At 61.9% G+C, this 19619-nt stretch overlaps 1 protein-coding gene and 1 long non-coding RNA gene across 2 annotated transcripts; one reads left to right on the forward strand and one right to left on the reverse strand.

Annotated features, from left to right (window-relative positions):
• Positions 1 to 721: 721 nt before the first annotated feature.
• ALKBH5 (alkB homolog 5, RNA demethylase) lies at positions 722 to 18939 on the forward strand. The gene is made up of 5 exons (XM_080556065.1): positions 722 to 1161; positions 1850 to 2655; positions 8626 to 8706; positions 12621 to 12776; positions 14432 to 18939. The coding sequence occupies exons 2-5, from the start codon at positions 1934 to 1936 to the stop codon at positions 14613 to 14615; spliced, it is 1143 nt and encodes a 380-aa protein (XP_080412191.1). The 5' UTR covers positions 722 to 1161; positions 1850 to 1933; the 3' UTR covers positions 14616 to 18939.
• LOC308178065 lies at positions 5603 to 8619 on the reverse strand. The gene is made up of 2 exons (XR_013939553.1): positions 8144 to 8619; positions 5603 to 7081 (listed from the first exon to the last, which is right to left on the reverse strand). It is a non-coding gene; the product is annotated as an uncharacterized lncRNA (long non-coding RNA).
• Positions 18940 to 19619: the final 680 nt, after the last annotated feature.

Consider the following 19619-nt stretch of genomic DNA (forward strand, 5'->3'; position numbering starts at 1 on the left):
AGGTCCTCCCCAGCCCCCCCCAATCCCCCCAATCTCCCCCTAATCCCCCTCACAATCCCCCCCAGCTCCCCCTAATCCCCCGATCCCCCCCAACCCTCCTCAGCCCCCCAGTCCCCCCCAATCCCCCTGATCCACCCTTCAGCCCCCCCAGTCCCCCCTCATCCCCCCAGGTCCTCCCCAGACCCCCCCAATTCCCCCTAATCCCCCCCAATCCCCCCGATTCCCCCTAATCCCCCCACTCCCCCCCACCCCTCCTCAGCCCCCCAGTCCCCCCGAATCCCCCTCGCCCCTCCAGTTCCCCCTAACCCCCCCTGCTCCCCCCCAGCCCCAGCCCTGCCTCAGTTTCCCCTCCCTCCCCCCCCCCTCAGGGGGCGGGCGCTCCCCTCAGGCACCTCCGCGGCCACCCCAACCCCCTCACCCCCCCCATCCCTCCCCTCCTCCGTGCCCGCGAGGCCCCCTCCCGCGCCGCCCAATCACCCTCCGCCTCTCCCCTCTCCCTCCCTCCCCCCCGCCGCCTCGCGGCCAATTGCCTCCCACCCCTCGGCGCGGGGGCGGGGCGGCGCGCGAAGCCGCGTCGGCGTGAGGGCGGAAGAAGGGCGGAGCCTGCGGCAGGCAGGCAGGGAGCGGCGGGGAGGGAGGGAAGGGGGACGGCGGCGTCGTTGGCCGCGCGTGCGCATGCGCGGGGCGGGGCGCGGGGGGGGCGGGGCGCGGCGGCGGTGCCGGCGCGGTGGGCGGGGCCCCGCGGCGGCCCGGGGATGTCGGGCGGGCGGCTGGTGACGTAGGCGCCGCTCGCGCCGCGGGAACGGCTGCGCGAGACCCCTGGGGCCCGCCGCCGCCCCTCCCCCCTCCGGTACCGGCACCCCCCTCCGCCCCCTCTCCCTCACCGGCCCCGGTGTCCCCGGCCCCGGCCCCGGCCCCGGGCCCCTCCGCCATGGGAGCGGGCAGGGCGCCGCGCCGCGCCGGGGCCGCCGCTGGGCATGTGCCAGGCTCGGCCGCCGCCGCCGCCTGAGCTTGCCCGGTAACCGGGAGCTGCGGCCGAACCGCCTTTCCCTCCCCCCTCCCCCCCCCCCCACCCCGTGCCGTCGCCGTTTCGTCGTCGCAGTCACCGCAGCCGTTACCGCCGTTACCGCCGCCGCCGCCGTCGCCGCCCCGGGCAAAGCCGTGAGTTGGGCGTCCCGGATTGCCTGGGGGGGGGGGTGTGGGCTGCCTTAATCCTTCCGGTAACCCCCCGGTAACCCCCGGGACCCCCCCGGGACCCCCTCCGGCACCGCTGGTAACCCCCCCGTGCACCCGGTACCACCTCCCCAGACCCCCTGATACCTTCCGGTAACCCCCGTGTACCTCCCAGTAACCCCCGTATATCCCCCGTACCTTCCGGTAACCCCCCTATGCCCCCGGTACCAACCCCCAGACTCTCTAATACACCCCGGTGACCCCCTATACCCCCCCGGTAACCCCCCCATACCCCCGGTACCACCCCCCACAGACCCCCTATACCTCCCGGTAACCCCCCCCATACCCTCCGGTACCGCACCCCGTACCCCCCGGTACACTCCCCATGCTCCCGGTAACCCCCCCCATACCCCCCGTACCCCTCAATAACTCCCGCATATGGCCCGGTAACCCCCCCCCCCCCATACTCCCAGTACCCCCCAGTACCCCCCCCGGTACCCTCCCGGTGCCCCCCCACCCCACAGAACCCAGCCCGGGGGGCCACCGGCCCTTACCGGCAGAAGGCCCTGTAGGCCTGGTCCATGCAAGGGACATCGGGAGGGACCGGGGGGACACCGGGGGGGCCCGAACCGTCCCGGTTCCCCCCGCTGACGCCCCGTGGGTGCTCTCCCGACAGGGCGGCGGGTGCCATGAGCAGCGGCTGCGCGTCCCCCGCGGCGGCAGCGGGGCGGTGACGGAGCGCGGGGCCCGCCGAGGCGCGATGGCCGGCAGCGGCTACACGGACCTGCGGGAGAAGCTCAAGTCCATGATGCCTTACCGGGACAACCCCAAGGGGCCGCGGGAGCCCGCCGAGCCCCCCCCTTACGAGCGCAAGCGGCGTTACCACGAGGACTCGGCCTCGGAGCCCAGCGACTACGAGGAGCAGCAGCAGCAGCAGAAGGAGGAGGAGGAGGAAGCCCGGAAAGTGAAGAGCGGCATCCGACAGCTTCGCCTCTTCAGCGCCGAGGAGTGCGCCAAGATCGAGGCCCGCATCGAGGACGTGGTGTCCCGGGCGGAGAAGGGGCTCTACAAGGAGCACACGGTGGACCGGGCGCCGCTGCGCAACAAGTATTTTTTCGGGGAGGGGTACACCTACGGGTCGCAGCTGCAGAGGCGAGGGCCCGGCCAGGAGCGCCTGTACCCGCGGGGGGAGGTCGACGCCATCCCCGAGTGGGTGCACGACCTGGTGATCAGGAAGCTGGTGGAGCACCGGGTGATCCCCGAGGGCTTCGTGAACAGCGCCGTGATCAACGACTACCAGCCGGGGGGCTGCATCGTCTCCCACGTGGACCCCATCCACATCTTCGAGAGGCCCATCGTCTCCGTGTCCTTCTTCAGCGACTCGGCGCTCTGCTTCGGCTGCAAGTTCCAGTTCAAGCCCATCAGGGTGTCGGAGCCCGTCCTCTTCCTGCCCGTCAAGAGGGGCAGCGTCACGGTGCTCAGGTAGCGCGCCGCCTCGCGGAACGCCCGTCCCGAGGCGCGTGGGCCTTCGGCTCGGCTCCCTTGGCGGGGCACGCGGGGTCCCCGGGCGGCGGGAAGGGGCCAGGGGGTCCCCAGTGGGGACGGCGTTTTGGGGTGGTCCCACAAGGGGGAGATCGGATCCGGAGTCGCCTGCTGGTGGAGCTGGGATTCGGTGCCTTTCCCCCGAGCGGCCGCGGTTGGCATCGAGGCGCAAAATGGATCCCGCACCCGGGCTCTACCCTTAGCCCTCCCGACGCGACCCGAAGGGCAGGGAGGTGGCGCGAAGGGCCTCGTGCTCCCGGGCTGCCAGCGGGGAGCTCGGAGCCCTCACCTGCGGGACGGGGACGGCGCGGACCCCGCGGGGACTGTCCCCGGGGGAGCGCGGCGGCGGCGACGCTTGCAGGGACGGCGCTCGCCCCCGTGGAGGTGAAACGACCTGCCCAAGGTCACGCCGCGAGCCGCTGCTACAGCCGGGCTCCGTGCTGGGAGCCGTCTCCTCCCTAACCCCCGTTGTCTCCCGGCGGGCGCACGGAGCCCGCGGGACGGGCGGCACGGCCCCGGGCAGCCCGCGTGCTCCTCGCTCCCGCGCTCGGAGGGCCGGTGCCGGGGCTGCCGGCCCTCGTCAGCACATCGCGAGCCTCGTCCCCGCGTCCTGAAGGTCAGAGTGCTTGCCGCCAGGAGCGGGGATGGCCCGGGCTCTGCCAACAGCGCTCGGAACTACCAACTTTTTTTTTTTTTTTTTTTTTTAATTTGGGACCGGCGAACGTCCCGGGCGGGTTTCAGGGCTCCCTGCTCGTAACACAACCCCGCGCCTTGGCTCGCAAAGCGATCGCCGCAGGGCGCAGGAAGGAATTTCCACCTCCCCCCCCCCCCCCCCCCCAGCCACAGGCGTCGCGCTGGTGACCGGGGCGTCGGTAATAACGGCCGGGATCTCACGGAGCTTTTATCCGGGGAAAGCTGCGCAAACATTAACCAGTGCCCCCCCCCCAGCGTTAGGTAACTCAGCGGGATCGAGCGAGGCTGCGGGAGGATCCGCCAGCAGGGAAGGCTCTCCCGAGGCTAAAGACGTTTTCTTATTCCCTGGGGAGCGTGGCCGGGGCAGGGAGGGTGCAGGAGAAGGGCAGAGGTCGGAGTGATTTTTCCCGGAGCGGCGCTGGGAGGGAGCCATCGCGGCGCGTCCGCTTACCGTGAGGCCGGACGCAGGCAGCAAAACTTTCTGCCTTAATTTTTCCTGCCGGCGAAGCGAGCCCCCGCGATGCCCGGGGTAAATGGCTGTACTCCCTTTCGTAGCCGGGGCTCGCTCCCGTGGACGGGGAGAGCGTTTTCGCGACCGAGCGCGCGCGTTCGGAACCGTCCTGCGGGGTCTGTCTGTAGTCGTAGCCAGAATCACCGGGAAAATGCTCAAATTCACATCCGAAGCGGGATCGGGGCTTAAGCGGTGGAGGATCGGCCCCTCGTGGGCTGAGGGAGAGGTGTTTCCTCTGCTCCACAGCAAGCGAATCGCGGTTTCTTGTCCCCCAAAACCGCTGGGAAGGAGCTGGCTCGGGGTCCCTGGAGCAGGAGCGAGTTGTGTGCCATGCGGCTGTGCGGCCGGCGTGCCGTGGGTGCCGCCAGCAGGTCCCTGAAGCGCTCCTGCAAAGCAAACGAAGATGTTTTGGTGGCTGCACGGAAAGGTTGGCTTCCTCGCCGCCCCAGGATGGCATTCGCCAGCCTCACGCAGGGTTAGACGTTCAGAGGTTCTGCTTTCCAGCAAATAACAGCCCCTAACCTGGGGATTATTTCAATTTCGGGGATTATTTCCGTTCCGGCGCAGCGGTTAGCAGACACTTAGCACTCACTTAAGGGAGATTCTGCCAAGGCGATGGGCCCGGGCTGCTGTGATCCAGGACTTGAGCAAACCTCCCGGCTCCCCTCTGACCCCAGAGCTCGGGGAAGGGACGGAGGATGTTGGGGAGATCTCGGGGTGCAGCTCCCGGCCCAGCTGGCGGCGGCGGTGAAGCCAGCTCCCCGAACTCGGCTTCCTCTCCTCCCAGCGAGCGGTTGCCGGAGGCAGTTGCCCTGGAGATAGGGAAACGGCGGAGATAGAAGCGGCATGCCTGTAATGTCTGGGATTCAAATGCTGCTGGGTCAGAGGCTGCTCCTGGCAGGCCTCCTTCCTGGGGAAGCCAGCGGAGCCACGCTCGCTTACGGTACCGTGTGGAAACCGGGAGGCTCGCAGGAAAGCCGCCGGGTTCCCCTTTTCCCCCCTCTTTCCCCGCCTCTCCCCATCCCACGCGCGTCCCGGTCCCCATCCCAGCTCTGTTCAAAATCCCCCTCGCGGCCTCGTGGCCGCCCCCCGCCCCGCAGAGGGGCTTTCCCCGTGTCCTGCCCTCGACTCGATGCGCTTGCTTCAGGTTTTTCCCGGTGAGGCTCGGGGTTGCCGGTAAGCGCCTGGCGCGGGGGGGACGCTGCCGGTTAAACTTTGCAGCAGGCTGAAGCGTTTGCCGCGAGGCGAGGTGGGCCGGGCTGTTTGCGACCCCTGCACCGGCCTCAAACTCGAGCTGCGAAGCGTTGGCGTCTCCAACGAGGGGTTAGGGTCGCAAAGACGCCCTCGCAAGGAGTTTCGGAAGAGGAACGGAGGCTCCCCTCGCCGCGTCCAGCAGGACAAAGGCTGAGCCGCCCGGAGGCCGCCCGCCCAGCCCCGCGCTCCTCCGGCAAGGTATTTTCTCTCCGTTTGCCTCCCTGGTGCAGGTTTGCCCTCGGAGGACCGGGGACCGGCCCCCTCTGCGGGTTGTGCCCCCCGGAGAAGCAGCCGGCGGTGGGCGTTTGCTTCCACCTCCGCGTGCGCCGGCCGGGCCGAGAGGAAATGGCAGCGCCGAGCCGGGCTGCGCTAAGACCTCGGTGCCATCAGCTTCCTGTAGGTGCTTGCTGGCAGGACCACGTCTGTGAGTTTGGTATTTTTTTTTCCCCTGTTTTAAAAAAAAAGAAAGGAATTTGATAAGCATCAATCAGCAGGAGCGCTGCGGAGGAGATGGAGGATTGGCCCGTCTGCCGGGGAGCGGGGTTTTGACGAATGGTTAGGCTGGGAAAATTAAAAAAAAAAAAAAAAGGGGGGGGGGGTGGATCTGTTGGGGTGGTGCAAAGCCCCGCAGCATGTAATGGATCTGGGCACCTGGTGGGCTTGGGTTTAATTACCGAGCGTCGTGTCTCCGCGCCTGGGGTTGGGGGCCAGCAAGGCTGCAGTTAAGCAGAGGAGTGAACCCCCCCAGGTAATGTCTGCGGAGCTCTGCGAGCCCGAAAGCGGGTGGGTTTTCCTTCTGGCACCGGCGGGCGCTCCGAGGAGAGAGCAGGCCCGCTCCCCCGCCGCTTGTAGTAGCGGTGGGAACGCGGCGATGTTCGCCTCGTGCTGTCCAGAGGCAATGCCTGGTGGCAGCGCCGTCAGCCCCGCTGCTCGGAGCCTCTGGAGGCCGAACCTGCTTTGTTCCCAGCTGGAGGGGTGGCTCCGCGGCCGCCGGGCTCGGGTGCTTTCCCAGGAAAGCCTGATCCCGAGGAAAAGGCTCTGCCTGCCGCGGAGAACTTCTGCCCGCGCCGGCAGCCACGAGGGCCTCCTTTCTGGTGATACCTGTACAAAAAAACACCCTGCTTTCGGTTACGGTGGGGGTCGGGGAAGAAAAAGTAAAAAAAAGAGGCTCGGGGAGGAGGTGTGGGTGTCGGAAGCCCCAGCAGGTGAGCTGGGTGGCAGCTGGGCTGCTCCGAGCAGCCTGCGGGTGGCATCCAGCCTCCCCTCGGCCCTCTGAAAAATGCTCCGGGCCGGATGCGTCACGCTCGGGTGTTGCCAGCAGTTCAGGGCTTTCTTCGCCACGTTACCCCTCGGCGCTTTGGTTTCGTCGGCTGGGCAAAAAACGAAATCCCCGGGTGCGCCGCTGATGTCCTCGTGGGTGTTTCGTTCCAGCGTCTGTCCCTCGGCTGTCACCGGGACGTGGGAAGGGCAGGGAGCGGGTGAGAAATTGGTGCTGGCACCAAGCAGGACAACTGAGAAATAACCTTACCCTGTTCCTGACCGGTTCCTGCACCCGCCCCATGCTGGAGGGCCGTGCAGGGCCCCCCTCGGGCCATGGCAAGGTGCAAGCTGAGCTCTCCCTCCCCGTTGTGGCATCGGGGCTGCCTGGTGGGTCCCCGTTAGGGCTGAGGGCTGTTGTTTGGGGCCGTCCCCCTGCACCTGGGGCCGCCAGCTCTGCTTAAGGTGCTGGAAAGCGAGCTGGGAAATGAGTTCTTGTCTGGGGAGGGGGAGAGGCCGGGCTGACGTCTCGTGATGGAGGGCGCAGGTCTCGGAGCAGACCTCCTCCCCGCGTTCGGGGTGAGGATGTGCCGAGCCGAATGTTAACGTGGGTGACATTAATGAGTCCGCTGGAGCTTGACGCGGAGATTCCTGGAACATAACGGAGCATTATTACAGCCCCTTTGCATAACGCTGCCTTGTTCCGCGGCGCCCTGAAGGGCGGGGGGGGGCGGCCAGCAGCCCCTCTCCCCACCGGTCAGGCCTCAGGCTCTGAGCTCCCTCCTCAAAGCAGCCTTCAGGTGAGAGGTGTGCGCTTCCAGGCGAGCGGGTGGGTGATTTACCCAGACACAGGAAACCCCGTCCTGCCCCCCGAGGAGACCCGCATGTGCGTGACGTGTTGTTCCCCGAGCATCCCGAATTCGCGGGCTGCTGAAGCCTGGTGGCGGGGAGCGCGGGCAGCGGCTCCCCGGCCGTGCCGGCGGGCAGAGGGAGAGCAGCGGGAGCTGAGGCTCCTCCGAGGGAAGGAGCCACCGGAGGAAATGCTGAGCTCGGGCTCCGGCATCCCACATGAAACGCTTTCGAGGTGTGGTGCGAGGCAGGGCGTGCTGCGGCTGCCTTGGAAGCGTAAACCCCTGCCCCTGGGAAGCGCCGCCGTGGCCTCTGGCACCGCTTCGCGGATCCGCAGGCGTGTGGGTCCCGCTCCCGGGGAGGCTCTGTGAGCTCTGCGCGGGGTTAACCCAGGGCGGGGGCGCACTGGCTCCCTGCGACCCGAGTGGCCTTCGCCCCGACGCCTTCCTGCCCTTGTCAGCCATTTCGGGAGGCGTTTCGCTTCTCCTTCCCCGCGCCGGACTACAACTTGAAGTATTGAAGCCATCCCCTACACCAAAACGCTCTCCTGCCAACGACGGCTGCGGCGCGGTGACGGAGCGGTGAGCCTCGCGCACTCCATGCTGGCCCAAGCTGCTGCCTCGCCTCATGAGCCCCACGGCACGGAGGTTTTAGGAGCCCAGCTTGGTTTGCAGCCTGCTTCGGAGGGTCGCCGGGGCTGCGGCGGGCCGTACCGTGACCGAGGAGCAGAGAGGGTGAGGCTGCTGAGCACGAGCGAGTGTCCCGTGCCCGGGTGGTGGGGACGAGGCGCTCAACTCCCGGGGCATCAGGCGCTTGGTCTGCACCCCTCCTCCCCTGACACACCGAATCGGTGCCAAAGCCCACCTGCGAGCGCTGGGAGAGGCTCCGGCAGCAGGCTCTTCCCGTCCGTGGACGCGTCCGGGTGTGCCGCGTGTCTCAGCGGTGATAGATGGCTTTTTCTCGGGACCCGTGCGAGAAAGCGACGTGGTGATTTTTCTTCTGCTGTGAGCTGATCTCTTGATAAAGCTCCCGTAAACAAATTAGCTGAATTTACGCTCCGTAAACTCATTTTCAACGCGACTTATTTCGCGATGTTGCGGCAGGTGGCCTTTTCTCTGGTGTATGCTAAAAAAAATTGAGTCAAAATTTAAAAAAAAAAAAAAGGCCTGACTGCTACTATTTTCTCGAAGTTTCTTCTTTTATGGCAGTCTAGCTGGGGAACGGGGTGTTTGGAGGAGGAATTCATGGTGGAAGTTGGGAACGGATTGGCCAAAGTTTGTTGTTGCAGCCACGTTGTGCCTCTGCCCGTTGTCTTTCTCACAGTGGCTTTCTGTTTCTGTTGTCAGCGGATACGCAGCTGACGAAATTACACACTGTATTCGACCGCAGGACATCAAGGAGAGGAGAGCCGTCATCATCCTTCGGAAGTAAGTGTCGGAGCCCTCTGGACAGTAAGGCAACCTCCAGTCTGTTGGTGTGATTTTCAAGGTGCTGTTAAAGCAATGCTTTTAACAACAACAACAAAAAAGCCGTGCTTGTTAATACGCTGAGTCGATCTTAAATCTTCTAGGTCCCACTCTGCCCGTTTGCAGGCACTGTTCCTGTCCGAGCACGTGGCTTTCGTTGGCTGCCCGGCTCCAGGCAGCTAGGATTTCAAACTCCTGTGCCCTGGGCTGCACGTCCAGGTGTCTGATCATACGATAGCCACGTGCAAAAGTTACCTGGGCAGCGCTTTGAAGCTGACGATGAAGAATCATCCGTAAAGCAGACAGGTTTCTTGGTAGCGTGGCTTTCATCTCCTGGGGAGAAGGGAGGAAGGCGCTGGCTTTGAGGGGAAGTGGATGCGGTGAATTTAGTGACCAGTTCATAGAGGTTGTCCTGGGAGCAGCGAAGCCGGGCTCTGTAAGTCGCGTCGCACGCTTCCCGTTCCAGAAGATAATTGCGGGGGAACCACCCCAACGTCCCCGGTGTCACCTTCTCCTGTACCCAGAAATGGCATTTCGTATCAGTTCCTTTTACTAGAGGACTAAAATATGTGTATGCACCACGTTGACCCACCTTTATCGGGCCTTAGAAGTTGTTAGCAGCAATTCCACCGTCAAGAAATGTTTGTAAGTGGAAATACACGTGGCTTTGGGTGCTGTTAACCCAGACAAAAGTGTGGCCATGATGGCAGGGCTGTGGCCCAGGCTAGCATGAGGCTAGCGGGCAAGTGCTGTAGATCGGGAGTTGTGGAACTTCTGGGCAGCCTAGCTGGTTTCCAGACAGCCTGGTGATGCGAAGATATGGCACAAGGCCAGCAGCGCGGAGTCGGACATCTGGTTAGAGAGATCCGTGAGATGAAGGCAGGGAAACAGCAGCCCTGAGGCGTTAGCAGAGCCGGGGAGGCGGGATGAGATGCGGCGGGCGATAGGGTGGGATGAGGGGAAGGGAGGGGAGAGCCAAACCACCGGGCTGCCGGCTGTTGGCGTGTTAGGTGAGTGGTGAGGTGACTGCGAGGAGAGCCCGAGGGTGGCTGCCTTCCAGTCGCTGGTTACTGCACCAACAAAAAGCCGTGCGAGTGCTGATGAGCGCCGGCGGGAGGCGTCTCCAGACCCTGCAGGGGGAGAGAGCTGGGCTCTGGCTGCTTTAGTCGGGCTTTGGGGCAGAGAAGCTGCCTGTCCTAGGCTGCCTTTTCCAAGGAACTGCTCCGCAGACTTGGCCGAATGAACTAAAGCTGCCCGAGCTGGCGCAGATGTACGACTCCCTGTTCAACCTGCCTCTTACCCTCATCAGCCCCCGTAAGCTGCGGGCGCTGAGTTATCTCACTTTGGCCTGACTGCCCTCGGAAAGCAGCCAGGCGGGCGTCCAGCTCTCCAGGACGTACCTGGCCGACCCGGTGCCTCCCTGCTGAGCAGACGAGGCCGTTAGCTCCCGGCAGAGCCGGCTGCCCGCGTTTGCCCCGGCGTCCTTCTGCGGCAGCCGGTCCGGCTGTCCTCCCCGCGGGGGCCCGAGTCGCTTAGCGTTAGGGCGGCAGTGACCGCCCCGTCATACGCAGACAGCGATGACTTGCCTGGCGAGCTGAAGGAAACCACAACGGGATCTTCCTACGAGCAGAGCGGAAACCCCCCGGGGGTTATTTCTGTGTGATCTCCGTAGGGCTGAGCAGCCCCGGCGAATACACGGCCGTTGCCTGTTAGTGCACCCTTTGGTGGACCTTTCCCCGCGCTCGCAGCCCCCGGAGCAGCTAGTGCTGCAGCGAGTGCCCGGATCGTGCAGCTCGTGCAGGCTGAAGCAGCGAGTTACGCAAGCAGGAAGACAGCCAGCCGCTTCTGCTGGCACGCGAGGTTTGGGAGCAGCCCTTGACCTCGTGAAACTCGCCGTCTCCTCCTTGCTGGTGAGAGGCAGCCCGCAGCTTTCCAGAGGGCTCAGATACCCCGCGGTCACGTCACGGAGCAGTATAAAAGCTGCATCCAGGAGCTGGGATATTTGGGATATTTGGCTCCGAACAGGCTGCCAGAGCGTGCTGGGCCCCAGACGTTAAGAGTCTGGATCCGTTCTTGCCTCCGCTCCGGGCACGTGGCTCTGGAGGCGGTTTTTGCTGGCAGCGGCAGGACGAAGCCGTGCGTGCCGGAGAAGTGGCTGGCTTTCTCGGCACGCCTGAGAGCGGCGCGGTTACCAAGTAGGTCAGGAGCACTGGAGAGCTGCAGCGTGATGGCATTTACGGTGTTTCCTGCGCCACGGGGCTGCGGGGAGCCGGCGAGGTTTGGGAGCGCTCTGAGCGAGGGGCGGGCGGGCGGGGGAAGGAGCGATGCTCTGAATTTCCTGAGCTGCTGCCAGAGGTAAGGTGGGAGGTAGGGGGAGAAGTGAGACCTCCTCAAGCGGGGCTTGAAAGTCATTTTACAGGGCTTATGCAGCCATTTGTACTTAGCTGTTTGTGAGCTGTCGCACTGGGGAGTTATTTCATTTAGCTTGGACTTCGCTGGGTGATTTGCTTTCCGTTTTGGTGTAGCCCCTCCTAGTACCTGCTCCTGCAGCTCATATCCACGTCGCTCTGCGGTGACGGGGCGTGGCTGGTGCTCTCTGACCCTTGCAGTGCATTTAGTGGGTTTTTAATTGTAGGCCTCTGGTTATTATATTTGAAATACATTTAAACCTCCCGAGGTGTCCAGGGCAGGATCCGCAACGCTTTTGGTGCTCCGGCTGGCCTGGCTCCAGTCCCGGAGCTGCAAACAGCTCAGGATGGCTTTGCAGACTAGTGCAGGCTCCAGCCTGGCAGCAGCTGCCTCAAAAACCTGCCTCAAAAGCTGAAGCTCCACACCAGGGGACACGTAGTGATTCTCCCCTTTCTTTCACCCAGCCCCCTTTGGTATTCATCCCCAGTCCTGGGGAGCGAGGCAGCAGGAGCAACGTCAGGGTGCCTTTCTGCCCAGAGACGTGCACGGATCCTCCTGAAACTGGCACTCTGGAGCCCTGGCACCACCTTTTAGCACGCTTTGCCCATTCTTAGGCTTCGGTCTGTTTTGAAACTGACTTCGGCAGTGCTTCTAAGTGGTGACCAGTAACTACGCTGCACTGGGAGATGGTGACGGCACCGTCGTACGGCACCACGGTGCCACTGGTGCCATGCAGCCCGCTGCCTCTCCGTGCGTGCTGCAAGCTGCTGCTGCAGCCGTGCCCGGGCAGCAGCGGTGGCAGCTCTGCTCGGAGCTCTGCTCGCTCTCTGCTGGAGCTCCAGCGTTGCTGTTGCAGCGTGACCAAGACTGCTGTGCCGCTGTAAAGGATGCGGCGCGGCTGCTGTTTGCCAACCCCACTTCTGACTCGAGCATGAGTCGAAGCGCTAAAGCTCTTAGTCAAGCCGAGAAATGCCCGACCCCGCGAGGTCCCTGAGAGAGGAGGGAGTTTCCAGACAGAAGCGGTTATTGCTGGTGGAGGCGATGATGGATTTCTCGGTGCATCTCCCAGGTGGCTTAACTGGAGCTGCAAGTTGTTGAGGAGTCACTGTGATTTCATGGGGTTTCACGGGGAGCCCAGCACCTCCGCTCAATGCCCTGTCACTGGGATTGCAGCGAGCACAGCACCTTTCCTGTCCTCCCAGAATCACCTCTGAGTGATTCCCACCCCTAAACCTTTCTCTGTCTTCTGACCAGTTCAGTAAAGGTTAAAAATTAAAGCATCAAGTGCAAGAGAACTGCAGCTTGTTCTGCCTTTGAGTGTAACGACCCTGACCCACTTCTGGAGCTGTGTGGCTGGGATTGAGGGTTCTGCTTCAGTGCATCTAGGACAAGCGTCTCTTGCAGCCTGCTACCGATCCTGTAGAAACTCCTCGCAAATTCTTTTTTTTTTTTTTTTTAATTCACAGAACAAGACTAGATGCACCTCGACTGGAAACGAAATCGCTGAGTAGCTCTGTGTTGTCACCAGGTTACACCTCCGACCGCCTGTCGGGGAACAACAGGGACCAGATCCTGAAACCCAAGCGGTCCCATCGCAAAGCAGACCCCGATGCTGCTCACAGGTAGGTTGGGCTCTCCTAAGAGCAAGGAGTTGGTCAGTGAATGTTTGAGGCTCCCGGCCTCTGATGAGAGAGGCTGCACGGCGCACTTGAAGCATCCTGGTTTGCACCTCTTTGCCAGGTGCTTCCTGTGGCACGCAGATCTGTTTTATCAGACCACGTTGCTTTATACGTTCCTCCGAGGCTTGCGGAGGCTAAGCTCCGGCTGTAAGCAGCTTACATTGTTTATCCTGTGAGTGGCATAATGAAGAAGCAATAGATTTGGCTGGCTCTTGATAATGCAGTCATTCAGAACAATAGTTTCCCTGCAGCTAATTATTTTTGACCTCTATTGCCGAGCAACCTGCGCGGCTGTGTTAAAGTACATTATGAAAGTAGTCTTTGGAGAGAACGTGAGAACCGGGAAGGGCGAAGGACTCCCTGGGAAGCTTCTTAGATCTGTTTTGGTTCCAGGGCTGTGTGTATTTGTGTGTGTGCGTGCAACCAGACTGTGTGGGTGCATAAGCCTGACCTGCAAGAGAGCTCCTTGCTGAGGTTGCAGACAGCTTGAGCTCTGCAGCAAGGCTCCCCTTAAACACCACCCTGCTCGCGCGTATGTACTGATAGCCAGGAGTGATAGCCGGCCTGCCAGCTGTCATTTCTGCCGTTCTCTAACTCTGAAGCCTCCCAGGAATTGATAGGGCACTCTCGGCACGTTGTGCAAAACCCAAAGGTGGTGGGGCTCGGCTGCTGTGAAGTCGCAGCCCGTGTTTCAACCTGTCCTGGTGAAGGAGGAGGGCGGGGATGGCGTGTTTATGAGCAGCGTTCGTTCACCAGTGCTCGGGGTGACTGGGCACGCTGATCACGAAGCGAGCCTGCAGAGGAAGGCTTACCTCGGAGCCTGCAGCGGGCTGCGTGTGATCAGAGGAGGGGCCGTGCAGGGCAAGCCTGCAGACTGGTGAAAGCCTGCCGCGGAGGAGAAGACACACGTTAACAGAGAGCAGGCTCAGCACAGACCCCTGCGGCAGATGGGTGTCAAAAACATGGTTTTCTCTTCCTTTGGCCTAAAAGACTCCGGCATAACGTAGGTAAATAGCAGAGGCGGCAGCATCTGTCAGAGGAACTCGGTTGCCACCTAGGATAAAATGAACTAGGATAAAATCCTGCCAGCGTGGCCCTGCCGTGAGCTGATCGCAGGTGAGAGCAGGGGCAGCTTTCTGCAAGAACTGACTGCACGAACGCTGGAGAGAGCAGCAGGAGGGCACAGGAGCTTGGAGCTGTGGTTTAATCCTGCACCACGAGTCTCCTCATAGCTCCTCTGTAGGGCACACAGGCCCCTCTGCCCAGGGGGCTACGGGCTGCAGCTAAAGAGGGGCGGCCAGGCCGTTTGGAAGTGTGCACGGTGGAGGTGGAGACCAAAGCTGGCCATGCGAAGGTGCAGGGCTTGCGCCATTCAAAGCGAAGTTCTCAGCCTTGCCGTGGGATGTGCGGCTTGGCGATCTGTTCCTGCTCTGCCAAGAGCCCAGAGCGTAGCACCGGGAGAGCAGCGTGGAAAAAGTCACTCACGTTGCTCAAAGTATGCAGAAACCCAGATGGTGTCCACACAAGGAGTGCTTAAATCCCGTTACGGCCGCGTTCTCACTCCCTCTCTCCCTCCCTCCCCCTCTCTCTCTCCGTAGGCCACGGATTCTAGAAATGGATAAAGAGGAGAACAGGCGCTCGGTCCTCTTACCAAAACATAGGAGACGGAGCAACTTCAGCTCCGAGAACTATTGGCGAAGGTCTTACGAGTACACGGAGGACTGTGATGAGGAGGAGGAGGACGGCAGCCCGGCCAGGAAAGTTAAAATGAGGCGACACTGAGGAATGCACTTTCCGGGCTCGTGGAGCTGATGAGATTGGCCTCCAGTCTGTGAAAACTTTCTCCTCCCTCTGGCTATCTTCCATCTAGCTTCAGTTTTGGTTTTTCCTTTCAGGCTGAAGAGTAAACAGGAAGGATCTAGCGATTTGTTTTTATGAATGGAGGAATGCTGAGACGTATGTAAGGATGGAACATGTCCAGTGCACATGGTGTCCTGAGTCATGGGTCAAACGGGCATCTCTCCCTTAGGAAGCAGATAGAGTTATGCCAGGCTGTCTGTTGGGATTTCTTTTGAAAACACCAAAAAGTTTAACTGTTTTCGTTGCGCAAGATTCAAGAATTGTATTTTTGGTTTTGTTTTTTTTGCTTTAACTTCCTTTCCAAATGTTCTAAATATGATGTTAGACCCCAGGAGCTGAAATTCTCTGTGGTGGCCTCGTATTCCTTGCTTCACCAAAGGGCTCCTTGGTCTGCTGTTACCTAGTTGTCGTTGGGTTGTGTTTTAAGAGTGTGCCCTGCAGTAACTGGAAGTTTGGAGCTTTGCAGACCCCTCTTACTGCGTTGATTACAAAGGGTTTAGGAACGTTTGTGTTGCACTTTAGTACCAGTTTTAAATGCCGTAGGTTTTCTTTCCGGTCCCTCTTCCCAAGCCAGCTTGGGCTCACAGCCTCGTGTCCCCGGGCTGCCCTCTCCGAGAAGAATGTGCTTACCCCTGGCTTCTCAGCGCTGGCCTGACCGGCGATGTATTTTGGTTGAGGAGGGAGGAAACGGGGCTGATTTCACTGAGGCCAGGCCGGCATCGCCCTGAGGTCCGTGTTGGAGCCCGGGGGCTGCAGCGTCAGCACCGAATACCTGCTGCTTTCCGGGCACGGCAAAGAGAAGCGGGTGAGGGCCGTGCTTGTGAGGATGCCGGGCTTGGGGGGCCCCCCCGAGAAAAGCTGTCCTCCGCCTCCTGGCAGCGTGGCGGGCTGGTTTTAACATCCTGCCCCTGCTGGGTGGAGGGAGAGGAGCCGGCAGGGCACCCCGTGCCGAGGGCAGGCGCCGATACGGGGCCGCCGGGGAGCCGGGCACCTCGGCTGCGGTCTGTCCCCTCCGAGGCTGGCTCTGGGAGCGGGGACGCTGCCGGGTCAGTGCGTTCATCAGAAATACCCACCGATGCCCTGCTCGTCCCGCTGCGTGTCCCTGGGGCAGGGAGTTTGTGGCTGCCAGGGGAAATGCTGAGCAGCAGCAGGCGTTTGGCCGCGAGGAGGTCACGCGAGGAGGTCTGCCTTCTTCCTCGTCTTCTCCCAGCTGGTTCGCGTTCGCCCAGCCTGAAGCCTGAGCGCCTTCCAAGTTTGGGGCCCAACACCGTATTTAGAACCCCTACTTTTAAGGAACTTCCTCCGATTGATTCTTTGAACCCAAGTGTTGGCAGTCGTAAGGAGTAGTCTTATTTTTAAATTTTTACCGCTTTGCCCTCCCTCAAACTGTAGTTTTCCTTAGTGTCGTGTCCCCCACACTTCATGGTCTGCACGCTTGGCAATAAAAAGATGTAATATATTTTGAAACCCGTTTGCTGCTGTCTTGAGGAGCTCCCAGTCAAAAAAAAAAAAAAACACCAACAAAAAACGGGCGCTGTTCCTTAGCAATCGAGCATGTTTGCTGACATCTGGGTCTCGGTGTCCTTTTCCTTCCCTGCTGACTCGTGCAGCTCCTGCCGCTCGCCCGTCCTTGGGGTTACCGCTGGGGCTGGGTCCAGCAGCCACACCAGTGCCCAGGGGATCGCTGCCGCCTTCAGCATCGCGCTGACCTGCGGGAGGTTTCCTAGGCGGGCCCCAGCTGCCCGTCCTCGGTTCTCTTGATCCCATCGCCTTCCCGGTGAGAGCTCCCGGCGGCTTGGTGTGGAGGTGCGAGAACAGCCTCGTGGCCAGCCTTTGAAGGCGCCTCTTGTCTGCCCAGAGATCTGAAAGTTCATGTTTCTGCTGCTTCTGAAACCACTGAGAAGCTGTTATCAGACCACACTGAGCATTTGAAGCAGCGTTCCTTGCCTTCCTAGCTTGCTGCAGAGAATCCGGGCCAGCTCTTGGCTACAAACCCCCGTTCTGGGAAAGCTTGGCGTTCCCCGACAGCAAAACAGCGTGCAGGGAGCAGCCATCCCTTCTCCTCTTCACTGCTGGCATCTGCGAGCGTCTTCAGCAAGCTAGAGACCTGCCTGCGGGATGCCTGGGAATGGCTGTTCCCAATTCTTTTCGGAATTCACCCTGGACGTGCCCCGTGCCCTCCGCGGGCGTTAGGCTGTGCTGCTCGTGCTGCCGGCGGTGGCTGCGGTGAGGCAGAGCAGCTCTGCTCCCTCGCCCGAGGTCCCCGCTCTGCGCAGCCTGCTGTCCCCCCTCCCCATTTTACGCCTACCTCTGCGACACGGATGCCGTACTCCGGTGTCTCAGCTCACAACGAAGGCAACCCGCCTCGCCGGGGCTCCTTCCCGAAGCGGCAGGAGTGCCGTGACTCCCGTGGGACAAGGTATGTCCTCTGAAGGCTGGACAAGGCACCCCGAGGTCTTGCCTCGTCACCTCATCCCAGTCCTCGCGCGGTCTGCACGCGCGCGGGCAGCCCTCCTGTCCCCTCGGGTTCTGGTGTTCCTGCACGCCGCCTCCGGGAGCTCTGCCCTCCTGTTCCCCCCCCAATCCCAGGTCTGTGCCGTGGGTCCGAGCTGGCAGCCGGCGCTGGAGGGCCGGGGAGCTCCTCGCCGGAGTCGCTCCCCTGCTCCGTTCCGCTTTGAGCCTCCAAGCTGCCTGCTTGGGGCTCCAACACCGCCCGTCTGACCCGTAGCATCTCGTGGGCAAGGAGTTCCCGGCGTGCGGGCGGCCCATCTCTCCCACTTGTACAGACATTTTATATACACACAGTTGTATATGTGTAGATACATGGTTTTTTAACTCTTTTGCACTGAACAACGTCGGGGTAAAACCTTGATCTGAAACCAGAAGGCACATTTTTCACGCGGATCCAGATGTCTAGATCCCTTACTGTGACCTGTTTGGTAAAACTGTGGCTCAAAATGCTGCTGTGCCCACTCCTCTTCTCTGTCGTGGCTGCGTGCAGGCTTCGGGTCAGGCCGGCGGCGCGAGTCCGCTGCGGAGGACGGAGGGCAGCGAGTGCTGCTTTGGGGCTGCCTGCCCATAAAGAAGGAAAAATTTCTCCCCGTCCCCTCCGTGGGACGGGCTCGTTCCCTGGCCTGACCCCGTTGGCTTTATCGTCCTTGTCTGGCTCAGCGGTGCGGTCCGTGCTCCTCTCCATCCACCCGCAGCGTGTCGTCGTGCATCATGCCCGGCCCCGGCAATACGGCTGCGTGCGCCCTGACGGCCCCACACACCCCAAACCCACAGTCCCAGACCACGAGAACGCCTTTCCCGAGGAAGGGGAGGGAGCTGGGGGCTGCCCCCGCTTTTCTGCCGAGGGAGGAATTGGGGTTCGCTGCTCTTGCCTGCAGCTGGAGAAGACTCGGCGATCGGACTTCTTGCGTTGGTCGCGTGGGCTCGGCCTGTCCTCTGGAAGAGAAGGAGAGGCGGTTTGGTGGCAGGGAGAGGTGAGCTGGCCCGGGGACGGGGTGGCCGATCGGGGAGCAGGTCCCTGCCCGGCAGAGGCTGCCGGGAGCCCACGAACGGCCTCCAGCAGGGAAGCCCAGGTTGCCACCTCCAGCCCCGCGCTGGCCCAACCCTGACGCCGTCATCCCAGGAGGGGTGTTGGGACGCGGGGCTGCCAGCTCCCTCCTCCGGCCTCGGGGGTGTCCGAACCCCAACCTGAAGCTGGGAATGTCCTGGGGGGGGGCTCGGAGCAAGGCCCCGAGGTCCAGACCCCCCCTCTTTGGTCTGCCCAACGCCTTCCCTTTCGTGGGGAGGAGAAACCTCGAGCTGAGAAGCGCGCCTCTGCTCCTTCCCACACCCCTGCCCACACTTAATGTTCTGGCTGACTTTAATTTTGTTTTTTTTTTTTTTTTAAAGATTCTAATTTTTTTTTGTTTTGTTTTGTTACAAATAAAAGAGAAATAAAAAACAAAGTGGCAATATTTTTTTCCGTAAGCTTTTCCTAGGAAAAAGCGTGGTTTGTAACAAAGTTGTACAGTTCTGAAGTTTGAGATACGAGAAGTACTGTGTGAAACGCTGTAAATGGAGCAGAGATTATTTTATGTACAGTCTGACGCGGGGGGAAAACTTTTAATTCTGGTCGATTCTTAGGAAGAATTTGGTTCTTCACTGTCAGGGTTTGGAATTTCATGGTTTCATTATTATTATTATTATTTTTTCTTGTATAGATTGCTGCATTAATTGAATAAAAGCAGAAAGCATCGCTGTGCCTGCCTGTGTGGTGGGGCTGGGTGCCGGGGGGGGCCGCAGCCGGGCTCGGTGCCTGGCTGCAGGGTGAGGGAAACGCTTATAAATCCCAAATAAAGGGAGGCTCCGGCTCCGGGGGGATTTGCGTGCTGCCCTAGAAACTGGCACGGGGCTGCGGCGGGAGCTCCCATCCCGATTCTCCTGCTCTGGTTTGCTGTGGGGCAGGGGGCAAGCGGTGAAGATGTCCCCGTCCTTCTGGCCCTGCTGTGGGGTTGGGGAGCCGGGGTTGCCACCTTGGTGGCCGTGGCTCGGCCTCCCGTCGCCCCAGGGTGCTGCTTCGGCCTCGCTGGGGCCCCTCGCCCGCCCTGCCCTGCGCCTTCCTCCCGCAAGAGGGAGATGGGCGTGCGGGGACGGGATGGCTGGATGGGGCCTGCCATGGCGTCCTTCCTCCTCCTCGTCTTCCTCCTCCGCGGCCACGGCGAGCTGCTGCCTGGCCGGGTGCCCGCGGTGTCCCCGCGTGGGGCGCGTTGTGCTCCTCTCCATCGAGTCGTGGGGTCAGCCCGGTTCCCCGTCCATCCGTCTGTCCTTCCTTGCCTCGGGAGCCCTTCGCAGGCGGGCTGCCGGGCTGGACGCTGACCCCCTGCTCGTCCCCAGCCCCATCCCAAAAGCTGCGGATCCCAAACTGCCCCTCCCCGT

The sequence above is a fragment of the Anser brachyrhynchus genome, assembly GCF_964034855.1.
Source record: "Anser brachyrhynchus genome assembly, chromosome: 15".
NCBI classification, from domain to species: Eukaryota; Metazoa; Chordata; class Aves; order Anseriformes; family Anatidae; genus Anser; species Anser brachyrhynchus.

Bases quoted from the DNA above. Each gene is read 5' to 3' on its own strand.
- ALKBH5 (XM_080556065.1), top strand. From the start codon at position 1,934: ATGGCCGGCAGCGGCTACACGGACCTGCGGGAGAAGCTCAAGTCCATG. The intron at 8,707-12,620 runs GTAAGTGTCGGA...TTTAATTCACAG, and splicing joins GCCGTCATCATCCTTCGGAA to AACAAGACTAGATGCACCTC. The intron at 12,777-14,431 runs GTAGGTTGGGCT...CTCTCTCCGTAG, and splicing joins GACCCCGATGCTGCTCACAG to GCCACGGATTCTAGAAATGG.